General features: G+C 41.8%; 1 protein-coding gene across 4 annotated transcripts in view; it reads left to right on the top strand.

Annotated features, from left to right (window-relative positions):
• Positions 1-19,552, top strand: part of STAU2 (staufen double-stranded RNA binding protein 2) — a 139,999-nt gene that overhangs the window by 18,036 nt on the left and 102,411 nt on the right. For all 4 annotated transcript variants that reach the window (XR_014566489.1, XM_083747774.1, XM_083747775.1 and 1 more), the window contains exons 6-7: positions 7,785-7,944; positions 12,786-12,893. Coding sequence is in view for 3 of the 4 variants with exons in the window: in XM_083747774.1 (XP_083603900.1) it covers positions 7,785-7,944; positions 12,786-12,893 (268 nt within the window). In the remaining variant the exon portion in view is untranslated. The remainder of the gene's footprint in view (positions 1-7,784; positions 7,945-12,785; positions 12,894-19,552) is intronic.

Raw genomic sequence — 19,552 nt, forward strand, 5'->3', positions numbered from 1 at the left:
AGTTAAGTATTTTTATTTATTTACTTGATTTAGGAGGAGTATCCGTGCCCCCCCCCCGCCCCCCTGGCTATGCCCTTACTTCTGTTGACACAGCCTAGAATAGCATTAGTCTTTTTTTGCTGCTGCATCACATTGTTGACTCATGTTAAGCTTGTGGTCTACTAAGACCCCTAGATCCTTTTCCAACTATTCTGTGAAATGGGATATGACAGTGTGCCTACCCTGATAAAGCAAAGACTTTGGGACATTTCCCCCCAAGATCTTGTAGCTTATTCACATACAACCTGTTCACCTTGTTCTTTTGTTATCTCTTATGATGATCCCTTCCAATTAGCTGCCTGCTTTAGGAATCATCATGTTGCTCCATAAATTTTGTTCTGGCCAGAAGTGGGAAATCAGGCTAGGGAGTAAGTAGTGAATCAATGCTTGAACACAAGGCCAGAAAGAGTGTTGCTTAGTTAAAGGCCTGGAGAGTCACTGAAGTCCAGTCAGTGTATTCAGGGTTTGGACTGACCAGGATGCCTTTAAGGAGAGCAAAATCTGTACTGCAAGTCCTGATGGCTCAGTTTAGTAACCAGCTGGTTGCTAAAAGCAAGGAACCTGGTTCCTTCATCTAAGGTCCTTGGGCTAAAACTGAGTGAAGCAGGATTCCGATTACAGAAAGAGAAATAACTGTGTTTCTTTGTTCCTATGTCATCTAACTCGGCTTCGGTGCACTGCCATCATTGGATTAGGTTTTAAATTGAATTAATAGTTGTTAATTATCTGCACAGTAACTTTTATTTTGCCTTGCTTTCCATTACCATACACTTCCCACGCGCGCACCCCCCCCCCCCACATTGTTTTAAGGGAAGTGTGGAGTACAGCTGTGCTAGTGCTTGTTTCTAGGAAAGGAAAAGGGGGAAAGTCAGCCCATTTCCTGTGACTTTTAAAAAGCAGAAACATCTGTTTGAGAAAGCGGTCCCTGGAGCACAGTGGCAAGGGAGCCTGCAGGTGATGTGCTGTGCCATTGCCAGTAGCTATCACATTGGATGATAGTGATTAGCATTAGGGCTCCAGAGGTGGGGGAAGCATTTTGTATGAGTCTGTCGAGAAAGGGCTCCAGAGGTGGAGGGCTTTCTAGGGCCTTATTATGTTCTTTGAAAGCATAGAGGGCATGAAGATGAGTGAAGAATAATTCTGGTTATGGATTTCATAACTAAAACTTCATCAGTGGGTCATAGTATTGGGACAAATCACACCACCTTTCTCCCGCCTTTCAAATCTGTTCACACAAAAAAACACCTCTTCTGTGAAGCCTTTGGCTTAACTCCTTAGTCTCTACCTACCTACTGAAAATAGGCCCAAGTATGTGAAGCTGCACCAAATCATCCCTACTGCTTTCCTCGTTTTTTCTGCTCCCTGTACCATCAAAATGTAAAATGTAAAATTCAGGTCATACTCCATGTGAGCACATACAGTGCACATCTATCTATTACTTGGCTAACTGTCTTGAATAATTCTTTCTTCAGCACATTTGCTTTCTAAGTCTAAACTCCTTTTTCTAGCTTGCTAATTAATAGATAAGAAGAGGCCATCACCTTTGCTTAAACCATTTGGCAACTGACTGTTTACCTCTCTCTGTTGGAGAATTGGTTGTTTATGCCTACATCTGTGTTCCCTGATTTTCAAGTAGTTTAATAATACAGATTGTATAATATACCATCTGAATAAGTTGCACGGCTTAGCTTTATCTCTGTAGCATCAGTAGTGGTAAATATAGTACTGGATTAAGGGGCTGAGGCACTTCATTCTTTTTTGTTTACATGGCCACTATGTTGTCAAATGCAATGTTCTTTTTCAGTGTAGGAAAAAGATGATGCTACAGTTAGAGATGTAGCATTGTTTATGTTCTTGGACTCTAATGAGTTTTTGGAAAATGTTCTTACTAACCACTCTGCAGACTGTTAGGACTGGAGAGTAATGCAGTTCATGGGAAATTTTTTAAAGAGCTGAAGTAGATAAGAGACTTGGATGTTCTGTCTTTCCACTTTGCATAGGGAACATTAGAATTCCTTGCTTTATATAATATGGCTGAAGTACATTACAAAACTTAATTGCAATCCTTTTTATAATCACCGTAACTTTTTTTCCACATCCCCCACCTCCGTTTGTAAAGCCTTGGCCAAGGTCAACATCAGATTTTATTGATCAGCGAAATACAGGTTATAGACCTAACCTGCCTATCTCTGGGGTAGACAGTTTAAGCAACTGCTTCTGTTTGCTGTAACAATTGACATAATCACGCTCTTACAAGATTTCCAGGTATGTACAAACAGAAGAGGAAATTACCGGTATATAAACTGATTATACCCGTTCCAGAAAAACATATGATAGCATAGAAGAGTTATAGAAATCCTGCTAATTGAATAATTTTTCTTTCAGACTAGAAACTACTGAATTAGGGGGATAGTACTACTAGTCCACGCGATGGGGTGAGCTCCCGTTGCTCTGTCCCAGCTCCTGCCAACCTAGCAGTTTGAAAGCATACCAGTGTGAGTAGATAAATAGATACCACTGTGGTGGGAAGGTAAACTGCATTACCATGTGCTGTGGGACTCGTCATGGCCCTCCGTGCGCCAGAAGCAGTTTAGTCATGCTGGCCACATGGCCTGGAAAGCTGTCTGTGGACAAACACCGGCTCCCTCGGCCTGAAGTGAGATGAATGCCGCACCCCATAGTCAAGTTTGACTGGACTCAACCATCCAGTGGTCCTTTACCTTTACCTTTAGTACTACTAGTGCTTATTATTTATATACCACTTTGGAATTTTAAAAATGCTTTGTGTACTCTAAGGTGGTTTGGATATTATGATAAATCCATAATTAATAAATAATAAATCAGCCCTGTATACCTGAAGGAGCGTCTCCACCCCCATCATTCAGCCCAGACACTGAGTTCCAGCACTGAGGGTCTTCTGGTGGTTCCCACACTGTGAAAAGTAAAGCTACAAGGAACCAGGCAGAGGGCCTTGTCGGTAGTGGCACCCACCCTGTGGAATGCTCTCCCATCAGATGTCAAGGAGTTGAGTAATTATATATATTTTAGGAGACATCTTAAGGCAGCCCTCCATAGGGAAGTTTTTTAAGGTTTAAGGTTTTACTATGTTTCTAGTGAGATGGGCGCACAACCCCAGAGTCTGTCAAGACTGGCCCGTACGGGCAGGGGTACCTTTACCTTTACCTATGTTTCTATATATGCTAGAAGGTGCCCAGAGTGGTTGGGGCAACCCAGTTAGATGGGTGGGGTACAAATAATAATAATAATAATAATAATAATAATAATAATAATAATAATTATTACTATTATCATCATCATCATCATAACTATGGGAATGAGCTACAATGAGCTTTGGACTTCTACATTACTTTGATGAGATCAGAAGCATTTACCTAAATTTTTAAAAATTAACTACAGCTTGTCATTTCATCAAAATCCAACAAGCTATGCATAATAGTTACATAGCTGGGAACCTGTGCTAAAAAAATATTCTGGTGAATATTTTGAGGCCCTTGAAGGTCTGTTTTTTGTGTGTGCTGAAAATGTTCTCTGGAGAACATTTGGCTCAACCCAACATATTTACACAAAAAGTCATTAGGGAGTTATGAAAATTGTGAAGGGAGCAATCAGTATGCTTAATATAAGTTATTTATAATACAAAACTGACAAATATAATTTGCATGGAAAAGGAGGAATTAAATGTGCACAGCCTGTATATCAGCTTGTAATGTTACTTGTTTCATTAAGAGGTTTCTAGAGGCAAGCACTCTTTTAGGAATGTTTATGCCATCTGCAAAAATACAGGAAATGCAATATGAAAAAAAATGCCTGATACAGTAATACTTTATTTGTGGTGTGGTGTGTGTGAGTGTGATTTGATAGCCATACAAGGAGAGGTCCTAAGGGATCCTTAGTATGCAATTAATATTTTGGCTGGAAAAGAACCAGATTGTTTCAGCGTGCTTATATGTTATGAGATCATATGCCAGTAAAATTATAATGAACAGAAATTTTGTTTGCCTCTGTGGCAAACCAAAATGAGTTTTGTAATTGTCAACAGACCATTGCGATTTATATAATTACAATGGCGCCTGATCACACCAACTTGAAGGCATGTTATGAACCCCTGTTTTTAGATGTTAAGAACTAGCTGTAAACATTTACTCATGGCTGAAACCTTGCATGCCAGGTCATAGTTTTAAAGCTGATTTCCAGCTTAATACTCTCCGTTCTTAAGTGATACTAGTGGTCTGCTAAAAATAGACGCCTATTTTAAAAATTGACTTTTTGAGCATGCTAACTGAGGGGCGGTAGTCAGTGTAAGTTATACTCAGACTAATTGAACTTAATTTAATAATTTAAATATTTAAAATATTTACAAATTGCCAATAGCCATAGATCTCTTAAGTGAGTAAAGGTACCCCTGCCCATACGGGCCAGTCTTGCCAGACTCTAGGGTTGTGCGCTCATCTCACTCTATAGGCCGGGAGCCAGCGCTGTCCGCAGACACTTCCGGGTCACGTGGCCAGCGTGACAAGCTGCATCTGGCGAGCCAGCGCAGCACACGGAACGCCGTTTACCTTCCCGCTGGTAAGCGGTCCCTATTTATCTACTTGCACCCGGAGGTGCTTTCGAACTGCTAGGTTGGCAGGCGCTGGGACCGAACGACGGGAACGTACCCCGCAGCTGGGATTCGAACCGCTGACCATGCGATCAGCAAGTCCTAGGCACTGAGGTTTTACCCACAGCGCCACCCGCGTCCCCTCTTAAGTGAGTACCAAATAATAAAATGCAGAATAACATAAATCAAGTGTGATCAGATAAAAAAATTAGCATTCTTAAAATGCTTGTTGAAGTGAACATGTCTTCATGGCATGTTGAAATCTGTACACACACTGTACAGATTTTCTTTACCTCTATTGGGAAGGTATCCTACAGTGCAGGGCTACTGTGAATGTCTTGTGCTGAATGTAGAGAGGTTTGATTTCAGAGGCATGGGGCATCTTCAAAAGCTCAGTCCCTGGCAATTTCACTTATCTTCACTTCTATAAGGAGTGAAGCGCTCTGTAGGGTACCTAGGTCCTAAGTTGTTTAAGACTTCATCCACTAGTACTAAAACCTTGAACCTGGTCCAGTAGCATACAGGCAGCCAGAGTCATTCACACAGCAGTTATTTCATGCTTTCAGGAAGCTATTCCTATCAGTAATCGAGCTGCCACGTTCTGCAGCAGCTGAAGCTTCTGGAGCAGGCTCAAGGGTAGCTCCACATAAAGGACATTGCAGAATTAAGTACTGAGGCTGCCAGTGCATGGACCACTGTACGTAAACTATCCTGGTCCCAGACTGCCCCTAGCTGTCTCACCAGCTGAAGCTGATAAAATGCAGTCCTAGCCATTGAAGACAACTGTGGTGCTAGTGATGGCGTTGGAACTAGAATCAACCCCCAGGCTACCGACTTACTCCTTTAGAAGGAGTTGAGACCCATTCAGAGTCATTGGTCAATTTCCCAGATCCAGGGACCACTCATCCACAGTCTTGCCATGTTTCAGTCTCAGATTATTGGCCCTCGTATAGCCCACCTCTTGAGTCTAGGCACTGATCCAAGGTTTGCATGGTTGTTGCTTTGGAGATTCACGTGTATCTGTGTCTCAAGTCTGTTGTTGTTGTTATTTTGGGTAGTGAGCTATAGATGCAGAATTCAGACTTGAAATAAAGCCTGTACAGAGTGATGGTGAACCATCAGGTTCCATATGATTATTTTGGTTCCCAGACACCCCCTGTAGAGTGCCTTGGTTTTTCACTGGAAGTGTGGCATTCCCAGGCATCTCTAGCTAAAAGAATTGCAGAGGACAAAGTTGAGGGAAGAGCTCAGCCTAAGGCCTTTGGAGAGCTGTTCCCATTAGAGGTTGATAAACTGGGTTGAAAAACAGCAACATTGTGACTTGGTGTTAGGCATCATCTCCTAGAGATTTCTGGGCTCCTACAATATACAGTGTGTGTGATTTGGATCAGGGAGCTCCAACTTCAAATCTCCAATCAGCTCTAAATCTTACAAGGAAACCTTGAACAAGTAGGTATCTTGCAAATTTATTGTGATGATAAAATTTAGAGAAACCCACATTTGCTGCCTTGGAAGAACTGTTTTTCAAACTACGGTTGTATCCTGCATTTCCTTCAAGTAGTTCAAGAGGCAGTTCACATAGTCCTTTCGCCCTGCTCATTTTATCCTCGCAGCAACTCTGTGAAGTAGATGGGGCTGAAAGAGAATGACTTGGCCAAGATCACACAGTAAGCTTTGTAGCTGGTAGAGATTTGAACCTGAACCTCCCCTGTCCTAATGAGACACTCAAAAGGTGTGATATATAAATAACCTGTATGAACAAGGTATTTTTGTTTTTACCACTTGCTAAAAAATTCCAGATCCCTTTGAAAGAGGATCCAACCAAACTTCTGTTTGATTGCAGTCAAGCAATCAAAAAGTCTTGTCATACACCAAGATATAATCTAGAGAACAACAGTCAGCTGATACACATTCAAAAATGAAAAGGAGGGCATGTTTTAAGGAAAGTAAGCTTTAATCCCCACAGTGACTAGATCTCAAGCTACATAACAGGAAGGAAAAAATTTACCTTGGCTCTGAATGTTTCTGTCTTGTTCTGGCATGCTTGAGGTGACAGCAGGCTACTTCATTTTGTTAGCTGTTTTCCCTTCCTTTCGCATTTGTCATAAATATAATAGCTCTCCTGTATTCTCAGAATATATATATTAGTTCTTAGGCTGCAGTCCTAAACATGCTTACTTTGGGAGTAAGTCCAATGGAATACAGTGGGACTTGCTTCTGAGTAAACATGCGTATGATTGTGCAGTTGTTTATTTATTTATTATTAAAAGTATTCCCAATGTATTGAGAGTGTTTTACAGACTTCTTGGTTCATTATATTTAATATTATTTAATAAAATTTATATACCACTTGATTATAGAAAGAAACCTCAAAGTGGTTTATAGAAAAATAAAATTATCATTTAAAAAATATAAACCATAATTTAAAACATACAGAAAGTGAAAACCCACAAGATTCCAAACAACATGTTTGCGATTCACAAAATACATTTGGAACTCTATAGGGAGAATATAGTTGGGGGAGCTTTGTGAAGCAGACAACTGGCATTGAGGAAACTGTTAAGTGTCACCTAACACCATTTTCCTGCTGCACATTACTATCTGCCAAAGTTACATTGGCGGGGGGGGGGGGGGATGTAGCTGAATGTTATATGCAGTTCTATGTAGATTTGCATGTAATTTCCAGTTTGCTCTGCAGAAGATTTTACTATTAATAAGTATTTATATAGTGTCACCAGTGTATATGGCAGTTTACCACATAGAAGAGGGCAGGTCCCTGCCCTAAGGATCTTACCATCTAAAATACAACACACTGGAAACATCAGAGGAAGGGAAAGCAGTGAGTGGTAAGGCAGCTTTGCTGTGTGTAGTTTTTGTAAGTTAAAACAAATTATTTTGCATTTAAAACACGTTTTGACATCTGCTGTGAGGTCTATCCATGGCAACTTTTTAATCAATTAGAAGGCTTTTAATTGGTTTACCTAACTGATAAATTGACTAAAAGTTGTAGCTAAATGTTAATACTGGCTTTTTCAAATATAATTTACATACAGTGTTTGCAAGTTGTTTGGTGTGTGAATTTGACTTGCAAGAGGACTTAATGTTCCCATAACATTTTTCCTAGATATCACTGCCCTGTGCCTAAGATTTTCTATGTCCAGTTGACTGTGGGTGACCATGAATTTTTTGGTGAAGGGAAGACTCGCCAAGCTGCTAGACACAATGCTGCCATGAAGGCTCTTCAGGCTCTTCAGAACGAGCCAATCCCCCCCAAATTACCTCAGGTTAGTGATTTGCGCCTTCACTTCTTAAAGCCATAGTAAGCAAGATCTCCAGATTTCCTTGGTCAACCTTTTTATATCAGCTCTATTTAGCTTGTAGTAACTGAGACCATCAACACATTTTGCTTCTTAAAAAGTAAAAAAAACAACCCATCCTAATTAGGGATGGCATGGGATCTCAACTGGGGAGAGCTTGAAATGAATAATGTGACCTTCTGCTCCTTGAAAAGTTTTACTGCATTTCAATTCTGGCCCAGTCCCCTTTGTGCTGAACCAAACTAGAAAAAGAGGTTTTCAGCCTGCCTCTCCCACTTCCCTATCAGCCCCCCCCCAACACATCCCCCAAGCCCCGCAACCTTGCTAAAAGCATTACATCAGGGACAGAAGGTTCATCAAAATGAGAGAGATCAGACGAGGCCTCATAAGGATATCATACATGAAGCATAGTTTCCTGTTGCACTTCAACATCATTAGTATTATCACAGCGAATCCAGTGCTTGGATCGAACTCTATGCACTATGATTTCTGCCTATACTACCCTCTGTTTGCTGCCCCTGCATCATATGCTACACCATTCTTAAGGGCTTCCCAATCATGTAGAAGCAGATTGGGTGATAGGGATGCCGAGGAAATCCTTTTCCTCAATGGAATTAAAATCCAGCCCGTTGACTCTCTTGTTAAGGTGAGAGATGGAATTCTCCATGTAGCTCTAGAAAAAGTGCTTTACTTAGAGTAGTTAGGACGTATTCCAAATGGTTGTGAGTCATTGTTATGGAAGACATTGCATTGCTTAAGATTGTGTGACTCTTTTTCTTGTTATGGTCTAAAGCAGCCATGGCCAAGGTGGTGCCTTGCTGGCTGGGACTGGTGGTGGGAGTTGTATTTCAAAACATCTGGAGGCACCAGTTTGGGCAAGGCTGCTCTGTTATGCAGTAGACCAGAAAACTAATCACTCAGGAAAGTTAAAAAAGAAAAGACCCCAAGTCTCTTGAAAAAAAATGCCAAATATTTGAGAGAACGGGAGCGTAGGTTGTATCTTATCACCAGTAATACATATGTATTACCTAGCTGAGTGCTGTGACAGTCACACCTGACAGTCAACCCTATAAACGATGAACCATCCATTGCAATTCATATTCTGGGAAAATACCAGCTTTGATGCACCCTGGAGGAAAGATCTCTAATTCTACACTTACATTCCCTGCAACCAAAGGGTTGCAGAAGTGCCCTTATTTGTCTCTCTCAAAATAAAATAAAATAAAAATCATACATACTTAGTTCTAGTTTAGCTAGACCTGACTCCTTACCCTGAGGAATTCCCCCCCCAAAAAAAAATAACTCCACATTTTCCAAATGATGACATTTTGATATGAAATCTTGTGCATGTGAATGAGATCACAAAGTCATTTTGACTGAGCTTCTGAACAGCTGTCAGATGGTTTTAGGCTTTCAGTCTATTAGTCCCTTGGTATATCATTAGTTTGCTCAGTCTTGCAGTTGTAAGAGTCAACGCTTTCATTATTCAACAAAATGCAAAAAATACATATTATGTAAAAGTAAATGAACATATAAAAGCTGGTTGAAATCTAAATTGCAGATTGAAAGGTCTGGAATGATAGAATAGGTAAATCTAAAGCACAACTAGAGTTCACCTAACTGAGGCACAAGATGCCCAGTTAAAACTGCAGGGCGGGGTAAAACAGATCAAGACCATGGCATGAGGACAGAATGGCATAACACTGGCACCCCTGCCATGCCATATTCCTAATTTAATTTCCCTCTGAAGCTGCTAGTTGCTCCATAGAAGTAAACACAGAGATGTGACGTTTTATCATGGGGAAAACAGATTCAGTAGAGGGGCAGGTGATTTAAAATGGGTATGGCACAGGCAAAGGAATTAACCCTTTCCTTCCCTGGCACTATAGCCCTGGTTGGCCCTGATTGGCCATGGGTGGCTTAAAAGGCAGAAAGCACTGAGTGATCACTCTTAGTCAGAAGATACAGAGGATGTGTTTTCAACAACACCACTCCTTTATAGATAAAAATCTATATAGAGCAATTGTATTTAAGCATTGACTATATGTGGCATAATCCTACAAAGGATAGCTCTGACTAAAAATCTTATGCATGCTTACTAGGTAATCAGACCTAGAAGACCCTAAGCCCTGGAATTTGGTTACTAACTAGCATGTAGAAAATCAGTTTGCATGCATAGGCATTGGACAACAGGAATTTAAATCCCATAGATTTCAATCTGATTTAGTTAAGAACAACACCTGCTGCATTACATCCTTGGTGATTTTCCTTTCGTTGCTTTCAAAATGTCAGACATGTAGAAATAAGCTAATGTACATGAAAAAAGCAGTGGTGTAAGGCAGACTATGCATTATATCACACAATATAATACTTTGGGATGAGGGGAACGTTCTACTTTCATTCTCTAGCATTTCACACTGCCATTTTCCTAAAAGGCTCTCTGACAGTAGAGCTAAATGGTCTCTGAGCAAGACCTTGAGGGGGCACTGACAGAGAAGATAGCAGTGGGCTGCATAAATCTAAAGAAGTGATTCTTTTTGTTACCACTGCTGATCTCAGCACAAAGGGTTGTCCATGACTCCTGCTCATATAATAACGCTTACTATTTGCATATTTCAAATATTCAAAATGTCACAAATATTCTCTCAATAGTCCTTATAACATCTCTGAAATCCAGAATTATTATCCCCACAGGGCCTTGTGAGTACCACTGTTGTTGCTCCATTTCTAGACATAGAATCATAAAATCATAGAATTGTATGAAAGGGACCCGGGGGGTCATCTAGTCCAACCTCATGTGATGCAGGAATCTCAACTAGATCATACATGACAGATGGCAATCCAATCTCTTCTTAAAAACCTCCAAGGAAGGAGAGTCTACCACCTCTCATGGGAGTCTGTTCCACTGTTGAACAGCTCTTACTATCAGAAAATTATTCCTGATGTTTAGTTGTAATCTCCTTTCTTGTAACTTGAATCCATTGGTTTGGATCTAGAGCAGGAGAAAACAAGCTTGCCCAACTTCCCTGTGACAGCCCTTTAGCTATCATATCTCCTCTTTCCCAGGCTAAACATACCCAGTTCCCTCAACCATTCCTCGTAAGGCTTGGTTTCCAGACCCTTAATCATCATGGCTGCCCTCATCTGCACATGTCTTTACATATATTTACACATATATACAACCTGAGCTTACACTGGAGGGGCTCACAGCATTAACACTCCAAAAGGTCTTGTTCCTCCATTGGTCACAGCCTTGGACTCCAGCAGAAATCGAGCATGGCTCTCCTTCAGTTTTGTAGCTGGTCAGAGTAGTCACAAAACTTCTCAGCAAGAAACAGGGCAGCTGAGGTGGTAGACCGTGTGCACTGTAGAGCTGCAGATAGATGAAAAGTCCCCCTACGTGCTGTGGCATGTTAGGCACAAGCTATGTACTAAACAAACAAGAGCCTTCTAAAACATTGGACAACGTTGGACACGCAGAATCTTTTAAGGCACTGGATGTTGAAACTTTATGGGGTTGAATCTTCATTGTGTCAGTTTGAGGAAAGCACAACACAAACAGCAGTGAGGAAAACGAGGAGTCCATGGGAACATGAACCTGCATTCATGAAAGAACTGCTGTACAGCTGCCAAATTCTTCCTGCCAAGCAGCCAAAGTGAGGCCTGAGAAGGGAGTACATAGCCAGGAGCTTTACTACTGTGATGAGACTCGCACGTAAACCATGGATCTTTCGGAACCACCAGTCATCCATCCATCCCCTTTCCTTTATTGCTTTTTCTTGGTGGTAAGGAAGCTTATGTGAAAGAGTCTCAAGGGTTATTGCTGCTCAGTGCCAATAACTATAAATAATGCAGGAGAGTACTTGTGTCCCTGTTTAGCCTCTGTCTGCTTTTATAATGTAATAATTTGAGGGTAAAGGAATACATTGGCTCACCAGTTAAGCTTTTGTCTGACCATTGAGTAAAGTGCAGCTGATGGCTCATAGATCAACATTTGCTTTGTTTCCTGCTGCGGAAGCCTTATGCAGACACACAACCTAACCATTGTTGATTTTTCTGAATTCTAGATTAAGGATTATGGATGAATTCCTAAACTATTTTAAAGTACTGTCCACATATTAGGAAGCATACCCATGGTTTGATGTGAGTTTTCAGACCATGATTGGTGTTAACCATAGCTATGTTTTATGGCTGCGCTGGCCAAACTCTGGTTAAAGGCAGTTTGCACTCCCACTATGTCTCTCCCCGTGTAGACAGGCTTACAATGTTTATCTGTACAGTGGTACCTCAGGTTACATACGTTTCAGGTTACATACACTTCAGGTTACAGACTCCACTAACCCAGAAATAGTGCTTCAGGATGAGAACAGAAATCGTGCTCCGGCAGCGCAGCAGCAGCAGCAGGAGGCCCCATTAGCTAAAGGGTGCTTCAGGTTGAAAACAGTTTCAGGTTAAGAACGGACCTCCAGAACGAATTAAGTACTTAACGCGAGGTACCACTGTAGTGGTCACAGACTAAATCTGTGTTCTTACCTTCCAACAGCATACTCTTTTCAGAAATTAGTGACTGAGCCTTTAGCCTGTTGTTTGGGTTGGACTTCTGTGAACAAGCAACCCATCCACACAAGAATTTAAAATTAACTCCATGCCCTGAAAGAACAGGACCACTTTTCTTTTTTTACCCAGGATCAAGCCTCCTCTGCTTGATCAAACTGGCTGCAAATGTACTTGTTTGCATGCACATTTTAGTGAATATGCTTCAGGGTCTTGTTTTGCTTTAATCTAAATTTCTTATTTTGCTTGACCAGAATGGAGAGCCAGGCAATGAAATGGAAGACGAAAAAGATGCAAACAAGTCAGAAATCAGTGTAGTATTTGAAATTGCACTGAAGCGCAGCATGCCTGTCAGTTTTGAGGTAAGTTTGACATTGTATTCTGCTGGATATATAATATCTGGGAACGGGGGAGAGGGAGAAATTCCTTTGCCCGCCCTACAGGCACTTTGTCAAATACAGTGCTACTAGATACATGTTTACTGAACATGCATACAAAAGAGAAAAATAATAGGTTGGAGCCACACTTGTCCTGACCAGAGTTCTGTTCAGAGGAAGTTCACACTGTTGGAAGGGAGGAGGAGGCTATTTTCACTAGCACCCCCCCCCCTTCAGCTTCCTGTGCCTTCCCTCAAAGAATTTACTCTGGAGGGTGGAAGAACGTTTTGGGCAGGGGGAGTTCTGAGAGAAGCACAGGGATAGAGCCCTTCTGTTCTCAAATCCAACCCAAATGGCAAGTAATTTCTATTAATATTAAATTAAATATAATTACCGCATTCTGTCGTCCCCCCCCCCAGCTGCTATTTGCTCCATTTTAGAGAGTCCTTACCATTAGTTTTTTGTTTCTGCTTTTCCTCCTGCAGTAGATACAACACTGAGCAGTCAAAATGTGCTTTGAACTCCTCTTGGTTTAAATTTTTATTTACAGGCAGTCTATTTGTTTCCTTTTGCGTGGAGGTAGAGATATGTTTTTGCCTGGTGCACCATGCTTCATTGATGAACTACAGTATATATATATTATAGTTACTATTTCTTATTTAAGTAACATTTTCCTAGACATTGCTGTTTTTATACCTACACCAATTGTTTGAGGTGGGCATTGGCTGAGGGTTCCATATCCAATTGCAGCACTCTGTTTAATAACGGAGCACCCTGACTAAAATGCTGATTAAATTGGCTCATTCGTTAGAGAGTGAAGGGTGGAGTGAAGGAGCTGGGCCAAATATACAGATACCTGCTTATTTTATCTTCCTAAGCAATAACCGCTTCCGATCTTTGCTTCTCAACCTTCAGCAGAGAGCTCTGCTGCCCTGGTCCTGAAGGCCTATGACAGGAAGGTAGTGCTCCTGCCATGTGGTTCCCAAGAGGCTCTGGCTCCTTGGCTCAATTGAGAATAATGTTTCACATTGTCTAGCAGACAAGCAACAGGTATTCTATGAGTTTTTGTTAAAAGTTGCTTTTGCCAAGATGTGTGTGGGTATCCAACTAATTGGTTCTATCAGCCTAAGGATCCAGAGAGTTGGAGGAAACCTAGAACAGATTTAGGGGCCTCATGGTGGGAGGAGAAAGGGGAAAGTTCCATTGCACAAGCAGAAATACTTGCTCAGATGGAACGAATATGTTAAATACTGAGAGACATGCCAAGGCTTACTTGGGAGTAGGTCCTATGGAGATCAGTGGGCTAGATGCAGACTTAAGTTGGTTGCATGTAGTGCCCATTGAAACCAGTGGGTTAATCGTTGATTAATTTCTGTCATGTTGTTTTTGGTGCAACTAACTTTCCTATCCTAACCCCACTGAATTAAATAGGATATAGTTCTGAGAAGACATAGTTAGGGTTGTACTATTACTCTGGATCCAAACCAATGTGATTTATTCTGAGTAAGCGTTTTTCAGATCATGCAATACATCTGTCTTGTGAATTAAGTCTGCTGAAGTTACTAGGTGATAATAAAAAAATAATAGTAGTAGCCTGTTGTGAGTTGGTTAGAGAGATCCATCCATCCTGCAGCTGTCCACTGCATTTCTGTGCTGGGCACAGATGTAGGTTCCCCCTTCTCTTGTAGCACACTTGGTTTCTATTCTAGGTATAGGCGAGAGACCAATATGCCATACCTCCTTGCTTGCATGGAATCCCATAAACTCACCTGCATGGAGTTCCTTGTCATCTGTGGCTACTTAACTACAAAGCTGTTATCAGTGTCAGATGGGGTACAGAGGCAATAGGGGCACGGGATACAACAAGCAAGATGGGAAAGGCAAAAGAAGAAGCAGAGAAACTGTTTCTTTGCAGCAGGTTACTCAGCTACAGAAAGACAGACAGATATTGCAGCCTGAAATTACCTGACTTCCTGGCATAGGCAATCCAGTTTTCAGCTCCTCACCCAGACCTGGCAGTTGCTGCAGTTCATTCCTTTGGCCTACATCCTCAGTCATGATGTTGAGCTGCACCACCCTTCTGGCTCTGGCAGGATGGAGTAGGACAGTGGCAAGGGTGGGGAAGCACCAGCAAATGAAGATGCACTTGCATGCACCACTGCCACCACCAATCCACTGCTTCCGTTGCCACTGCCTTCCGCAGCCCATACTGATCCTGGCATGCGGCAGTGCTATCACAGCTGCAGGGGTGGTGCTGTAGTGGTGCCTCACATCACACACCACAGCGAAGAGAAATAGGGCCTACACTCCAGGCAATAACACGCCGTAAATTCAAATAGATGGTGCTGCTACCTGTCCTTGGAACAGAGAGGGTAGAAGTCTGTTTGATCCCCACTAACTGAAGATGGAACAGTCTGGCATTCCTACCTATTCCCTTCATATCCCTTCTCTAGGAAATGAGTTACTGCTGCTCTCCTGGGCTCCTACTCTGTCCTTAAGAACACCAGATAAAGCTTGATAAGAGGCTTCCTTGAATATTTTGCTCTCTGCAACATTAGATGGTCTCAAGTTGTACCCTCTCTTTTGTATCAGCCTCCTGCAAATTCATGACAAAAATTTGTTGATAACTCAAAGCACTTCACCTCTGAGGTAAAAATCTTGCAAAGAAAAGGTAGCATAATCACTGTCAGAATTTAGGTTTAACCCAGACCCTATATTTGGAAACAATGCAATGACTCATTATTTTGTAATAGGCCACAGGATTTGGTGTTTGTAATAGGATTTTAATTTAGGAACTGCCGCTATTATTTTGTACCAGGCAAGCATTAAAGCTTTCAGATGTCTTTGTTCACATGATAGTTGCAAAGCAGCCCTCGTTTTCTTTGGGTTACAAAAACCACAGACAACATTATATCATTGCTCTTATGTAAGCCAGCAAACAGTTAAAGATATTTTGTGCTTCATGTAAACAACTTTTTAAGACTTGCACAATATCTGGAGAATGGGTGGGGTGTGCAATGTAACTAGGAGCCAAGTTCTGCCCTCTGATGTCAGCAGCACTGCCTGAGGGCAAAATCTTGCCCTAAATATTTAGCCCAGAGGGATTACAGTGTTGCCTAATCCCATTCACTGTGCTTGATGAAGTGGAGTTAGGGTTTGTTATCTAACATCTTTTAGAAACATTGTAAAACGCTTTAATGAGAGATGTGGTATTGGAATAAAACACTTAAAGATCAAAGTTTTACTCTAGACATATTCTCCAGCTGCCTATTGATGCTGTTCTTCTAAGAACATAAAAGGAGCCCTGCTGGATCAGACTAAAGGTTCAACTAGTCCAGCATCCTGTTTCTCACAGTGGCCAACCACTTGCAGAGCCTGAAGGCAATAGTCCTCCTCTCTTGCTACTCTCCGGCAACTGGTATTCACCATGAAGAAGAAGAAAATGGATTCAATTTATTACTCCACCCTTCCTCCTGAAAGATCCGGGGGGGGGGGGGTGGTTGTCTGCCTCCGTTTATGGAGGCAGATTATAGCCAGCATGACTAAAAATGACTAATAACCCTTGGTAGATCTATCCTCCAATAACTTGCCTAATCTCTTTTTTAAAGTTGTCAGAGCTGGTGGCCACATACTTGAGTTGCCATTCTTGCTGTTTCCAGCTCTCCAGTTAGTCATCATCCATGTACCACACAGAGACACACAAAACGTGGGGGGGGGGGCCAGGAGCATACATCACAGGTGCTTCAGTAACATAACTTGAAGAGGAAGGTACCGTGCTCAAGAGATACCAAGAAACACAGTGTGTGCGCCCCACAGGTGCTGCTTTGAAATGCGCCACACACACTCATTTTGCAGGTTTGTATAGGTCTTGTGTCCTATACAACACTCAACACCTCAACGCTCACCCTACTCATTGGCTTGGTAACTGTATGAGCATCGTGGTGGAGCCCCTGAAGGAGAATTAGCATTTACCACCAGAGCGGGCAGTGTGGAGGGCCATTCCTTTTCGGTGCAAAACAAAACACATGGGACATATGTGCTCTAGTGCCGGAGTGAGACCTCACATTTGTCAAGGAAAATAAAATTTTAAAATAAGGAAGCATTGTGGAAATGACAGCTGAGTGGTGTGAAGAAACGGAGCATCTTGTACAATGTTTTTTTTAAGGGAGAAGCAAGCATCCATGTGACATGTTTACCTATCCTTTTGTCATATCCAAAAACAATATCTCTCTCTATATATTTAAAAAACCTATTTAGAATAGCACTTGGCCAGATGGGGAAGGTGGTGCAGGGTGGGGGTGGGGGAGTGTGTTACTTGTCACCAGTCATGTAACAAGCATTGTCCAGTAGTTCCCCATGGCAAGAACACAGCAGGTGATGCACATAGTCAGTGGTGCTGGAATGCTTACGAGTAAAGCCTTAGTAGCCGTTTCTGGCTGACAACTACATTCAAAGTTCCATTTATTATTGTGAAACGCTGGTAATGTCGACAGATTCCACACATTTCAAGTTACAGCAGAAGCTTTATTTTACAACTAAATTTAATATTTCCAATGACTGTACTGTGTATATATTCACTATTCACTTATGCTGTGGCATTGTTACTGCGGCATTCCCTTACCAATTGTGATATTTTGTCATTTATATAGGGGCCTAACACGGTGTGCTACATATCCAGTGGAACAACTCATTCTCTTTACAATGGAGTCTGGAGTAGGGCCTAAAAGCCAGTAAAGTGAGCATACTTAGCTTCTCCTACCGTTTTTCTGTTAGGCACCACGAGGGATGTTTCCCTATAGACTGAAAATTCTGAGACCAACGTTGCAATTCATCTTTGCTGTGAACAGTGGCCACCACCTTCCCTTTTCTGTACAAAGCAACTAATCAAAATCTAGTTTAATTTTTAATATAGTTTATTTATTTTAAAAATTTCCTATAGATTGAGTTAGCTGTTGTCACTGATATGAGTACCCATCCATTTCTGGAAATATATAGTCAAAGTACTTCCCTTTTGTTTGGCTTGTGGCCATGATAAGGAGCGGGGGGCAGACAGCCATGCACAGCCAGAAGTTACTCGAGTTCTCCATTGCAACTTTTGCTGAAGAGGCAAGTCACATTTTGTACTGCAATAAGTGATATCTCTTCAGCGGCAGGAGTGGCTTCCTGTGTCATGCGCATACTTGTTCCACATATGCATATGGTGTCATGCAGCAGGATTTGTACTTTGAATGGTTTTGCAGAATCAAGGCAAAAATCTCAACATTACCACAATATGTAGATAATACTCAGGGTAGAGCTACACATTACCTTGGAAAGCTCATGTTTGCTAATATGAGCGGAGAGCGATTTATAGGGGAGAATCAGTGGAAAGCCCACTGAGTATTTTTAGTCTTCGCTGGTCTTTTATTACCATTTCAGAGTCAATAAAATGGCCAGGCATGGGTGCTGGACACGCATTGGTTCGCCATCAAAAGACAAGTCTCTGAATCCACTCTGTGGTCCTCATAGCTCCCCTTACAACATATCTTTGAACAAATTGTTTTACAATTATAAGTCGCTTTGAGGCAGTTTGTGTAGTAAGCAATAGTAAAGGTAAAGGTACCCCTGCCCGAACGGGCCAGTCTTGACAGACTCTGGGGTTGTGCGCCCATCTCACTTAAGAGGCCAGGGGCCAGCGCTGTCCGGAGACACTTCCGGGTCACGTGGCCAGGGTGACGAAGCTGCTCTGGCGAGCCAGAGCAGCACACGGAAACGCCGTTTACCTTCCCGCTAGTAAGCGGTCCCTATTTATCTACTTGCACCCGGAGGTGCTTTCGAACTGCTAGGTTGGCAGGCGCTGGGACCGAACAGCGGGAGCGCACCCCGCCGCAGGGATTCGAACCGCCGACTTTTCGATCGGCAAGTCCTAGGCGCTGAGGCTTTAACCCACAGCGCCACCTGCGTCCTAGTAAGCAATAGATAAATGCAATAAATAATAACAACTCACATGTCCCAACTCATTTTATTCCATTGAACACACTGACTCTTAGAACTTTGCTTTTATGTTATCTCAGTTTCACACTCTCTTAGCTGTACGCTGTCTTTCCAAAGCAAGTAAACGGTCTGAGGGGATGGTATAAGTAGTAGGTGATAATTTTTTTGGCAACATTTGCATATAACGTCCATGTATTCAGAGCACTTCACATGCACTGTCTAGTTGTAATCCACACAACAGCCCTGTACATTATGTCAGCAATCTTTTCCTCACCATCCCCACCATATTGCAGACAGAGAACTGAGGCCTAATGCCACCTAGAGAATTCATTGGAAGAGGCAAAGTTTGAACCCGGGACTTCTTGATTCATAGTTTAGTCTCTTCATCTCTGTGTTGCACTGGCTCTCTCAGTAGAAGTCAGTGGGATTTACTGCCGAATGAGCTCATTGCGATCAGGTTTTTATGCAGATTGGATTCTTATAAAAAGTTATAATCTAAGAAAGGGGTTGTTTGGTTTGAATGAAAATCCACAGGGGGTAAAATTTTACTCTGTGACATAATATACATTATCAAGCTGCCTTTAAAACACCTGGTTGTTAATCTTCCTATTCCTGCTCACCGTATTTCCATACAAATAATTATAATAAGGACAAATTTATGTATTAGAAAT

The sequence above is a fragment of the Podarcis gaigeae genome (assembly GCF_964106915.1).
Source record: "Podarcis gaigeae genome assembly, chromosome: 7".
Classification (NCBI taxonomy): domain Eukaryota; kingdom Metazoa; phylum Chordata; class Lepidosauria; order Squamata; family Lacertidae; genus Podarcis; species Podarcis gaigeae.